At 36.4% G+C, this 13447-nt stretch overlaps 1 protein-coding gene across 1 annotated transcript in view; it reads left to right on the forward strand.

Moving 5' to 3' along the window:
- The first annotated feature begins 692 nt into the window (after positions 1–692).
- Positions 693–13447, forward strand: part of LOC107044530 (haloacid dehalogenase-like hydrolase domain-containing 5) — a 37030-nt gene continuing 24275 nt past the window's right edge. The window contains exon 1 of the mRNA XM_015266446.1: positions 693–1030. Within this exon, the coding sequence (XP_015121932.1) occupies positions 974–1030 (57 nt within the window). The 5' untranslated portion in view covers positions 693–973. The remainder of the gene's footprint in view (positions 1031–13447) is intronic.

Consider the following 13447-nt stretch of genomic DNA (forward strand, 5'->3'; position numbering starts at 1 on the left):
GCCGCAAAACAATTATTTTTCTTACTGCGCTGTTATTTCCATGACAGTTTCTTCCATTTTTCACAGAGATTAAGGGATGAAAGAGGGTCAGTTGGTGGGGAATTTAATTCTCCGTCGAACTACTCTTTTTTCATCCCTTAATCTCAATTAGGAGGGGAGAAGTGAATTTTTAATTCGCGAGCGAATGGTAAAAAGTCACTGTGCGCCGAGAACAAAATTATTTTTCTCACTGGTCCATGACTTTGTCGTAGTTTGTATTTTTTTGTTACAGAGATTAAGGGATGCAACGGGGATCGATTGATGGGGAATTTAATTCTCCATCACACCCTCTGTGTTTCATTCCTTAATATTAATTAGTCAGCAAATGAATCACCTGAAAAACATTAAGAACATGCTGAGGACGAGGAGGACACAAATTGCACTCCGAAACTATCCCTATGACAGCGGGACTGCTACTGCCGATTTACCCGCACAGGCAGTTCGCCCAGCCGTCAGATTCGACCGTAGCGGCATCCCTCCGTTGGGGTCGAACTACTTTTGGCTTGGGGTCAGTCTAACCCCGAGATCTTCGCCTCTACTTTAGTCAATCCTCTTTGCATGTACTTATGGGCAACTATGTTTTTGGGCTAGTCTGCCGAGTGTGCCATCTCGTTCTAACCACACCATGGGCTAGTGTGGAAGAAGCAACGAAACCCCCACCCCCCTGATAAGCATTGAACAGATGTCATTATATTTCAAGAGAGAATGCATGGCACTTGCCCCTATCTGAGGACGGGGATATAGCCAGTCAAAGTCAAAGGAATAGAATACAAACCCCCCTGATACCAATCGCCAGTCGCTGTGCTGCTCGCCTGACTCTGACCAATATTGGTTATGTGTTAACCCAGTGCTACATAAGTAGTCACAAGACAGTTTTCATGGATTTAATAAATTATCACATTTGATTTGAAACTCGTGGAGTGACAGAGTGAAAATGGCTATTATGAAAATTTTGTTAAGATCGGATATCAGAACATACTCCGGTGTCAGGGTGAGTAAAGTAGCATTATCAATAACCATACTCCATCAGAACTTCACTAATTAGTGAATTAAAACTTTATGCCTTACTCCCGGGAAAAAATTCTGATGAATGAAAACATTAACCAAAGGACACAATAGCATAGTCATTACAACAAAGATGAATGTGTCTAAATAACCATTGAAAATTAAAAATAATTTATATTGAAAAAAATATGAAAATAACAATAACAATAAAGCCGCGAAAATTACGTGAATAAACTCACGTTCCTAGGTTTTATGGTATCCTTAAAATTTCTTTCTTGCTCTAGTATTTCCCCAATGACTTTCCCTCACTGACAAGTCGTAGAAAAGTTTCTAGGTCAAGGTTCATTCGTACAAATATACTTTCACCTTGAAATAAACAACTACCCAGCTGTTTATAGACCAATCAAAATTAGACTGACAGCTGAACTTTCTTCAAGGTAATTCACCAAAAACAACAACAATTCTTTCTTTATGCATTATTACTGACAAAGGCTTGGGGTTAATTGATTCAATAATGGAATAATAAGTTAAAAACTATTTTCATTAAAGGAATTGATTTGTAGTTAAAGGGGGAATTGAGCTCATTTAGCATTTTATGACAGAAGATGAAGCTGAATGAATAAGGGACAAAAAAAATCATGACAGATCAGAATTTTTTCTTACAAATTACTACAAAGGCGATATGACTCATCACGCAGCATACCTGAAGCTGATAATTGTCTAATGATTCAATTTACATACTTTCTCCTATGTACGCGTCAGAATTCTGTAACGAAAATATTGAAGCGAAATGAGTTTAAAAATTTTATAGAAACAATTTGAAAAATAAGACAACTATGAAATTCAAGGAGATTGACCACGGAAACATTTTCGAAATCCAAGTTTTTTCACAAAAATGGCCTTTGGAATTTTTTCAACCTCTTTCTACGGGTAATATTCCCCTAAAAGATTTGCAAATTCTTTCTAGGCAATTTGTAACCAAAGAAATTCCAAACAACTAGTGGCATGTATATCTCAAACTGTAGGAATTCGGCGCCTACATATCCAATTCTGTCTATTCAATAAACTATTTCAAACATGAATTTCATTTGTTTATAATTTTTTTTTCAACACGATCATTTGAATCGATTTCACAATTTTTACTTTTTTCTCCTAAAACTAAACGTGCTCGCGAAGTTTTGTGAACAAAGCCGTGTAAGTTTCGTCCCCAAGCTCAAATGCTACCAAAATTTGTAAGACCGTGTTATCAAATTGAGATAAAAATCGCGGAAATTTTTTTCGCCCAGAGACTTTTCTAACAAACTTATATGATAATAAAATTATGTAAATCCCTTGCTGTAGAAGATATTTTTCAAAATATCTATCAATTCACTCCGATAATTTTGAATCCAGAAATCCTCTAACGCGAGTTATTTCACATGTCTTTAAAACTATTACGGAGTTAAATGGGAAATATCGAAAAGCTTCGTATTTCATACACTAATAGACTGATTCATTTATTCCAAACGAGATTCGTTAACTATTAACGAATGGTAGAGTTGAATATGATCAAACGAATATTCGTTGATAGTTAACGAGTGGTTCACATGAAAGGTGAAAATCAAGTCAAATAAGCCTCAAATGTGCGTTTGTTAACTATTAACGAATGAACATTTGATGAGACCGCATAGACCCTCGTATCCAACCAAATCCATTCGTTAACAATAACTAATCGTTTCTACCAGTGTAGAATGCTCTCCATTAAGATATTTTCAAAATAGTCGATAATTTCCTCTACTTATTATTATATTTAAATATAATATGACCTTATTATTCATATTTATTCGTAAACATCAACAGTCAGCAAAAAAATGCTAGCAAAGCACCTGTAAGTGCTCTTCCAATTGTGATCATTTTAGATCTCCACATATTTTTCCTCTGAACTAAATTTTTTTATTTTTCAAAACACCCATATGACAAAATATAATTCAATTTTAAATATATTTAATGCACACACGAAATTTTTTGTCGAATTTGCTACTTAATATTATTGGACTTCTATTGAACATCTATTGAAAATTCTATTATTATTTCGCCAATTCTATTAAAAAATTCCGCAGCTTTACTGCAGTCTTTCTAACAGAAAATGTCTCGTCGAAACTATGATATGAAAAATCAGTAGAATGTAATCTTCCTGTACAACTTTCAGTAGGTGGCAGATAAATTTCTGTAGAAAATGTCTCAATGAAACAATTTATTGAGAAAAATAAAATTTTATTAATTTCCTTGATGAAATATTTTTTATTGAATATTTCGGTTGAAAAAAACGACATATGTTAAACTAGCAGGCAAAACTAGCAGAATCGAAATTTCAATATTGGACAATTTGCAGCTTATTATGAGTTAATTTTGTATGCCTTCAAAAATTTTTTTGCTAATACCGTTTTTGAAAAAAACGTGTCTAGCTTTTTTGGAAGTTCGCAGAAAAATTATTTAAAAAATCAATAGAATTTGATTTTCGATGTCCGATAATTTAAAGCTAATTAAGAGTTAATTTTCAACGTTTTCAAAAAGTTTTCAGCTAACCCAATTTTTGTAAAAACGGCGTCGATGCTAGCTTACCGCAGGTTAGCAGAAAAAATGGGTAAAAAATAAACAAAATTTGGTTTTCGACATAGGATAATTTACAGCTCATTAGCAACTATTTTTCACGATTCGAAAAATTATTGAAGAAAATTTGTTTTTCTCAAAAAAAAATTTTTTCTAATAAAAACATTTCAATGTTTTTTTTTTTCAGAAAACGACGCATTTACATACTTTTGACGAAAATATAGAAATTAACTCAGTCTCATGTATAAAAGTGGCAAAAAAATCATTTTTGACATTGAATAATTGAAAAATCATTACCAAATAACTTCTTCCCTCCGGGTCGGGAAGTTAAAAATAATACTAAAATGAAAATGTCTGAAATAGACCATACATTCGGAAGCATATTGCTAATTTATTAGCAACAAAACTATACGCACTTACAGGAAATGCAATTATCCACTTGTTTTTTTTTTGAAACGTGAGAAAAATAGGTGCTAATGAGCTTTAAATAATCGGATGTCGAAAATCAAATTTTGTTCATGTTTGAATCATTTATTTGCTAATATATGGCAAGTTTTGGGTGCATATAAAATTAGCTCATAATAAGCCGCAATGCTATTGTTTTCCGAACGACATAAACATGAAAACTTTTGGAATTATAAAAAATTATCTGGTGATTATTTTTCAATTACCCAATGTCAAAAATGATTTTGTTGCTACTTTTATAAATGAGATTTACAAGGAGAGGTCACGCCGTTCGGGTCACCGATTTGGCTGGGTCTCTGTGTATTTCGAGAGGCCCACTAGTAGAGTGCATCCCTAAATCCCTAGGGTGGACAACTCGGAAATAAGGGAAAAATTCCTGTTCAAACTTTTGAGTTATTTTCGCAGAAAATGTTCTTTTTAGCACAGCTCAATCATTCAAAACCTAATTACGGAATTTTTGTATCATTTCAATTAAAAAATGTAACAGAAATTGAGGAACAAGAAGTAAATTTTATTGTTTTCAGTCACTGTCAGTTGTACAATTTTTTGGATGATAATTATCATAAAAACAAACAAAACAAATTTATCTTGCATCTACTACAAGAGATGAAGACTGTATTTTTGCAAGCACAGGGCGTTTGCAATTTATCAACGGGAAAACATACCTCACTGACATTCAGGAAAATGTTTCTTTCATCGGATAGTTTAGACGCAAACCATGCGTATTTGATCATTGACTCACAAACCGGAGCTGATAATTGATGATGGATCAATGAGTGGATTCGTATCGCATCTTCGCGAGATGCGATATCACGTTTTTCTGCAACCAAATATGTGCAGTTCTGAATTTTCTTGATGAAAATTTTTTATCTGTCTATGCAAATACACATCACATGATTGACAGATTGCAGTACATATCGGAGGGATAATTTTCATGGTACAAGTTGGCAGATTTTCTTGATTGAGGAAAATTTCATGGTAAATCACCGGATTTGTGTGACCCTCCCCAGGAATCGACTATGAATAAAAAATTATTATCTTCTACATAAAATTGGATTACTTTTTCAAGAAATTCACAATACAACCCCGACGTCAATTTGCCGGATTTCGAGCAAGTTACCACAACATTACCGAACTCATTAGTCAAAGCGTCGACAGTTTTTTTCACTCGTGGGCCGAAAGATCCTGTGGTCTCCTGCAAACACAGGAACACATGAGGCAACAATTTTCCCGACATTGTGATGCCATACTGTGCTGTGTACGAGTGACTCATTTGTTCAGATCAGTTTTTTCTACCAGCACAGTTCTTGACCCTTTTTCTTCAAGTGTCCTATCATAAGCAGACTGGTATTGATAACCCATCTGATCGGTGTTGATGATGAGTGCATGCTGGAAATTCTTGGTGATTGCCTTTACTTGTGTACAGAATTTTTTTGCCGCCTCCAGGACCTCTGTCATTGTGCAGTGCTCCTTGCGGCTGATGTACTTGGTGACTTTCCGCTGACGAATGTGGTGTTTCCTCTTAAATTTTTCTACCCAACACGTTGAGGCCTTGAATTCGAAGTTCGAATCCCTGAATTGGCTAGCAGCGGCCAATGCCTACTCCCGCAAATTCCTCGTTGTTACCTGAAATAAAAAAAAATATTGTTGGTTCATTTTCCTGCCATTATACCCCCCTTAGGAAGGGACAACGTTCAAGTCAAATTTTACCTGTGCGTATTCTGCCCAAGCCTCTACAAAGCGATCATAGGTCTATGAATCGATGGCAGCATATTTTTCATAGACTGTTCCTCCCTTTGCGACATCTTGCTCCCAACGCTTCAAGTCATCCTTTCTCTTCAAACTCCGTGAGCCTTTCCTCTGGAGTATCTCCAAGCTCCAAGTTGGATGTTCTCTGGCCAACCTCAGCACTTTGATCTTACTTTCCAGGGGGACAAAGTCTAATTTCTTTTTTTTTCTTCGGGAGGCTTGTACTCATCAGAAGCAGAGCTCTTAGCTTCCTCGACAGGCTCATACAGTTGGTCTACGTCTTGTTCGTTGGGAAGGATTAATTCCTCGTCCTCCACCATCTGTCTCTCTTCCAACATTTCCGTGATCTGGTGGAAGATTTCTTCTCCCATCAGCACCGCTGGTGCTGAAATCGTCGTTGGCGTTTCTTCCACTATGAGATCATTTCTCAATAACAGCGCTTCACAGTGGCTTACGGCTTCTTTGAGGAGTTATTTCGATTCCTCACTATGAACAGAATTGCGAAGAATCTCCTCTGCTAGACGATGAGATGATGATGCAGCTTCTTGCTCCATTTTATGCTACTTTTTCACTAATTTTGGGTACACAACTCACAAAATATACGTCTGATGCGATTGGATGTTGGCTTCGAACTGACGGGCGCCGCCGAGACAGGAAGGGAGACAGTTCGAACGCATTGTCCTTTCAATGAAGGTAATATTCGATATATGTCATTGAAATTCATTTCCCATCATCTGAATCATCGAATTGTGATAAAAGGAACATTTTCTGCGAAAATAAACCAAAAAAAATTTGGTGTGGGTCTTGAACTCAACAGTTTGAACAGGAATTTCTCCCTTATTTCCGAGTTGTGCACCCTAGGGATTTAGGGATGCACTCTACCGGTGGGCCTCTTGAAATACACAGAGACCCAGCCAAATCGGTGACCCGAAAGACGTGACCTCTCCTTGTCAGTTCATTTCTACATTTTGGTCAAAAGTATGTAAATGCATCGTTTTTAAAAGAAAAAACAAATTTAAAAAAAAAACATTTTTTGAAACGTCAAAAAATAGCTGCTAATGAGCTCTGAATTATCCCATGTCAAAAACCAAATTTTGTTAATATTTTAACCATTTTTTCTGCTAACTTGCGATAAGGTAGCATCAACGCCGTTTTTCCAAAAACTGGGTTAGCTGAAAATATTTTTGGAAACGTAGAAAATTAGCTCTTAATTAGCTTTAAATTATCTGAGCAGTTAAGTAATGCCGGTTCTGGGTCAACGTTTTAGCGGAGACCTGGTCGTTGGGGCCCAGTAGGGGGGGGGGGTCAGATGAAAGTGGGTGGGTGGTTGATTAATTGGCGGATCCGCGGTTTCAATTCGCGGGTTAATTAATTTAATTCGCGATTTGAATAGCGGGTCAATGAATTTGATTCGCGGTTTTTTTCGGTCAAATGAGGCTCTATTGGCGACTTGTCAATCCAGCCCCACGAGGGAGTGGCATAAAGAGTTGATTACTTGGCGGGTCACCGTGTGATCCGAGGGTCGCAGTTTAATTCGCGGATCTATTAATTAATTTGCGGCCAATTAACTTAATTCGCGGTTTTCCGATCAAATGGGACTCTGTCGACGACTTGGTCAATGCACCTCCGTGAAAGGGTTGATTAATTCGCGGGTCTCAGTTCAATTATCGATCTGGTTTATGGGTTAATCAATTAATTAATCCGCGGTTGATTGCGTAATTTGCGGTGTGATTCGTAATTCGCCGTGTGATCCGCGGGTCGCGGTTTGATTCACGGTTTAATCTGTCGATTTATTCATTAATTCACGGTTTTGGACTCCGAGACGCTTTGTCGACAACCTAGTTGATGTAATTAACGCAAGGAAGTGTATAAAAGGGTTAATTAATTTGCGCGAATTAATTAATTAATTAATCAATCCATCAATTATGAAATTCATTCAATTATGAAATTCATTATCATTCATGCCAGGGGGCTGGGTGGGTGGAAGGCTTGATTAATCCGCGGTTGATTACGTAATTCGCGTATTAATTACGTAATTCGCAGATTAATTCCGCAGATCACGGCTAAATTGGAGAGTCGATTAATTAATTAATCAATTAGTACACCCGAACTTCTCAGTACACTGCCGCGGGGGGTGAAAGGGTTGACTAATTCGCTGTTTTAGTTTGCTGTAGAAATCATAGAAGGGGGTCTTCTTCAAACATTGACACTTGGCTCCACTTGACATTTTCCAGACATGTCTGAACTTGAGTTTTCCCGTACTTTCCTGTTTGCCGGTCCCATTCCTGGGAAATCATTGTTAATAGTGATATCAATATATAAATATTTATTGTAAAAAGAAGGGTTCAGAAGGGGAGGGAGTATGTATGTCTGCAGAGGATCAGTCATCCAAAAACTTAGGTACCCCCACCAATTTGGCATAGTCCTCGACAAATTGTACACGTTGTAGTAGGAGGAGTTTCCGAAAAATCTTCATCTGCTGCAAACTGATAAGGATGGAAATACATTGGAAGATGTCCGAACGCAATCTTTTGTTTACATAGATTTTCTCGCTTTACCTGGGAACGCACGTGTACTCACAACCGTAAGAACATGATGTTTGACCAACTGGAGCAGAGTTTTCGGACCCTTTGATGTCCTATCGCACCGCAAAGATGAAATGTTATCGAGTACATTTTTCAGATATTTTTTTCCCACGAACAAAAAGTGTTGTTATCTTGTTAATAATTTTCCATGAGTCACATGATTCTTTTTCAACCAATCACGTGACATTTTCCAGAGGGTTCGAGCGTAGGCACAGCCACATGTGCCTTTATATAAACAAATTTCACCTTGGTTTTCCGCTAGTTCTTTAGTGCCTTTATCGTGGAAAACATGGATCCTAACGCGTGTAAAAGATTATTGAGGTCATTGAATGATGTGTATGAAATAGTGAAAACGAATAGGAGACCCAGGGAATTTCAACAATGGCTTAATCACATCAGAGGACATTCGCAAGAAATTAATGCATTATTGAAGAGGAGTTCGAGTCATAGTGAGAAAAGACGTTTAACTCACATGTTAGGATTACTGAAAGCGTTCTATGCAAGGTTTAGAAACTTGGAAGTGATAGGAGGAGACTTAAGGGGTAATTTAACTGATGGAGTCCGATGGAAGGACTCACAAAGTGTTTTTGAGGGTCGTATGAGAACCGGTGTGATTATTAACGTGAAAAATCCAGACATACCCAAATTTTTAGATGATGCTAGACGAATGCTCTGTGTACGTTTGAAAAATGCATTGAAACAAGAAGGAAGTTTGAAAGTGAATGTAGTATTAACATGTAAATATGAAATTAATCGAGATGAACATTTTATTGAAGAAGAGAAGTATTTCAATACCAAAAATGAAATAATTCTTGATTCAACTGATATTAGACAGTGGTTTGATGAACAAAGAGAAGAACTTTTAGTGAAAGCGGTTGAGTTCCAGGAAAGAGACTCCGGCTGGAGATTAGTTGACGTAATCAATTTGGAAGTGCATATGAATAAATATAATCCATTGCGGGGAGGATCTGGCTTTGTTGAATTACCTGAATGGATTGAAAAGAAACATGCTGTCGTGAACGTTCAAAATAAAGACGATGCCTACTGCTTTTATGGTCCATCATGGTCGCTCGTTGCAACGTTCGAGATAAGTAACGAACAAACTCATATCCCTCTTTCAGCACTATTGTAAAAAGTTTTGCTAATTTCAACTACCCGATGGCATTAAAAGACATTCCGAATTTCGAAAAGACGAATGAATTGTCGATTAATGTATATGGAATTGATAGTGACGAAGAATCAGATAAAAAATGGATTGTGCCACTGTATTTAAGCAAAAATCCTCCCACTACACTACAACAGGAAGGAAGAACGATTCACCTTCTCATGATTGAAAAAGAAGACAACCTCGATGAAGATGAGCAAGAAAAGATTAATCACTACACATGGATCTCGAATTTATCTGGCTTACTCAGCTATCAAATTTCAAAGAAAAAAAGTAGAACTTTATGATGACTCAAAATCGGAACTCTTTAATTATCATGGGAAAGACTGGATACAGTGGTTAATTGAGCAGTTACATATTTTAGCAATAAAAGTCGATTCTCAATTACAGCGAAATGAGCCCATGAACTTGACTTTTGAAATGGAGCGAACTTTTAATGCAGCTAAAAATTGTTATGTTTGTGGCAGAGCATTCACCGAAAAAGCAGTGGAACATCGGGATCATTGCCACTTTACAGGCAAATATCGTGGTGCTACTCATCCCGGTTGTAATTTGAATTACACGGAATCGTGTGTAATCCCAGTAGTTTTTCACAATTTGTCAGTTTATGACTCACATTTTTTCATTAAATCTCTAGCCAAACAATTCCAAGGCTCAGTGACATTACTACTAATTAATAAAGAGAAATACATTTCCTTTACGAAATCGGCCAAATCGACAAGAGTCCACTTGAGATTCATTGACTCATTCCGTTTTATGGACACTAGTATCGATAAATTGGCTTCATATTTAGAGGAGGAGAAAAAGAGAATAATAGCCAGTTATTACCCTCAAAAACAAAAATTTGAACTCGTCACGCAAAGGAGTTTTCCCATACGAATACTTGGATTAATGGGAGAAATTAAGTGAACGCCAATTACCTCGGAAAGAAGATTTTTATTCTCAACTGAATGATGAGCACATATCAGATAGAGATTACAATCATGCATGTGATTTCTGGAGAAATTTCGGCATCAATACTCTCGCTGAATATTCAGATTCATATTTAAAAACTGATGTATTGTTATTGGCGGATATTTTCGAAAATTCCGAAAAAAACGTTTCACATCATGTAAATTGGATCCTCTCCATTACTACACTGCACCTGGTTTAGCATTTGATGCTATGCTCAAAATGACAAAAATCGATATGGAATTATTCCGAGACCCGGAAATTCTCCTCTTCATTGAAAAAGGCATCAGAGGAGGATTGTCGCAGTATTCAAACCGATATGGGAGAGCAAATAATCGGTACATGGGAGCTGATAAGCATAACCCTAAAGAAGAACTTCATGTACTTTGATGTCAACAACTTATATGGAGCCGCCATGAGTCATTATTTACCTCATGGAAACTTCACCTGGATGGAAGATTGGTCATCCCTCGACGTCCTAAAAATTCCAGATGACGCAAGGACTGGAGATTGACCATCCTGGAGATTGACCTGGAGTACTCTGAGAAATTGCATCAAGAACGTAAAGACTTGCCATTGTGCCCAGAGCATATAATTCCCCCAAACGGTCAGTCAAAGTTACCAAAATTATTGACGACTTTAAACTCAAAAAAAAATTACGTCATTCATTATAAGAATTTAAAGCAATATTGTAGTTTGGGTGTAAAGATCACTAGAGTTCATAGAATCTTGAAGTTCTCTCAAAGCTCGTGGTTAAAGAAATATATTGATTTAAATACTAATTACCGAAAAAAATCCCAGAACGACTTTGAGAAAGATTTTTACAAATTGATGAATAACGTAGTTTTTAGAAAAACTATGGAAAATCTGAGGAAACATGTGGATGTGAAACTAGTATTAAAATGGGAGGGACGAGGGGGTGCTGAGAGGTGGATTGTTAAGCCCAATTTCCATAGCAGTATTATTTTCGATAAGGATTTGGTAATGATTCAAATGAGCCGTACAAAAATTAAATTTAATAAACCAATATATGTAGGCTTCAGTATTCTAGATATTTCTAAAACATACATTTACGATTTTCATTATAATTATGTAAAAAATACTTTCAACAATAGGGTGAAATTATTGTACACCGATACAGATAGTCTTATCTATCACTTTAAAGATGATATTTATGAAATTATGAAGAATAATAGACAAATTTGATACTTCGAATTACCCTGTAAATAATGTATATATGTCTCTAAGAAATAAGAAAGAAATAGGTCTAATGAAGGATGAAAATGATGGCAAAGTGATGACTGAGTTCGTGGGACTGCGAGCAAAAATGTATAGTTTCAAAGTGTCTGGTGAAGATCGGGAAAAATCGCGTGCCAAAGGGATTAAAAGATCGACGTTGAAGCGTATCACATTCGATGATTATGAAGCATGCTTGAAGCAACATCAAAATGTTTGGATGTCGCAAAATATGATTAGATCCATAAAACATGATGTGTTCACCATCAATCAGAAGAAATTAGCTCTAAAATGGCACGATAAGCGCATTCTCCTGCCAGATACAACAGACACTTTGCCTTACGGATTTAAACATAATGCTATTGTAAATAACTTGTAAAGGAATAGAAAAAAATAAAAATGATTTTCTTTAGGAAAAAATGTTGTTATTCAATAAAATTCCGCATACATAAGTCTTCTTAATCCACCCAATGCTTATACTACCGTTTTCATCCTCTTCAAAACTAAGAAAAGTAATAATACTATAAGCCAACTTACAAATATTCCCAGTGCTATCGCTAAAAATAATGCAGTATTGGATGATTGCTCACCTTTTTTTACACTCATATAAAAATTCATCTAGTTGTACATAATACTGGGGAAGTGAGTCAATATATTTTGGTACTATCGGTGTAACATTGAGGTTTCTAGCGACGAGTATATAGCAAATTAATATAGCCACCTAATATAGCAAATTATGTTCATTGGAATGATCCTAATGACCTAGTTGATCGCCTCCGACTACTTATAACTTTGCAAGTAGCTAAAAATCATACCGAAATTATCTCCATTATTGAAGAACTCCGTAAAGCTAGGATCATATATTAGAGTACCCATATATTATAATCTTCCATCAGGCGCACAATCAGGGCTAGATCGTTATTTGAGCTCACATAATGGTTACGCTAAATGTGCTTTAACATAATCATTACCAATCCTTATTTCCGGAGAATCAGCCCCAAAATGCTCAATTATGAAAATCAATTGATTCGTGACGGTGTTTGTGAGGAGGCGTCAATACTAGTCAAAATATTTCAATGCCACCTTGTGAGAGGAAACTAGCAATGGGCGATCTGTCAAAAGTTTGGAGTTCAAAAACACTTCTAATGTTTGGATCGATGAGGAAACGCTGGTGGGGGAATCCTGATATGAACCATCAGGCTAATCGTAATTTTACCAGCCAAGTGGATTCTTTGGACAAGACAATATAATGGCCACAGTTTTAGCGTTTCAACTACTCATAGCATCATTCTGTCACTCTATGGATTTTGTAAATACGGTTTTCCAATGGGTTGCATTATGAATGGACAGCTGAGTGGAAACTAGCAAGACACATTGACTAGAAGACAATAATTCCTCAAAGGCCAGTCATCACACGAGATGAACTAGAATATATGAATCATACATGTAAATATTATGCAGAGGCTATTACATGCGTGATAGTACTTTGTGGTGAAAATCGGTTGCGGTGGGTTCAGAAAGAAGAAAAATAGATGAACCAATGACTGTTTTTCATGAATCAATCAGTGTCTGAGGAAAGTAAATGTCTACCTTCTGGATATGTTGGAATTACCTCAGAAACTCATTTCGGATCATTGAATGAAATCCAACTCAACTATGAGGA

The sequence above is a fragment of the Diachasma alloeum genome, unplaced genomic scaffold, assembly GCF_001412515.2.
Source record: "Diachasma alloeum isolate Michigan unplaced genomic scaffold, Dall2.0 Dall_scaffold_00755, whole genome shotgun sequence".
Taxonomy (NCBI): Eukaryota; Metazoa; Arthropoda; class Insecta; order Hymenoptera; family Braconidae; genus Diachasma; species Diachasma alloeum.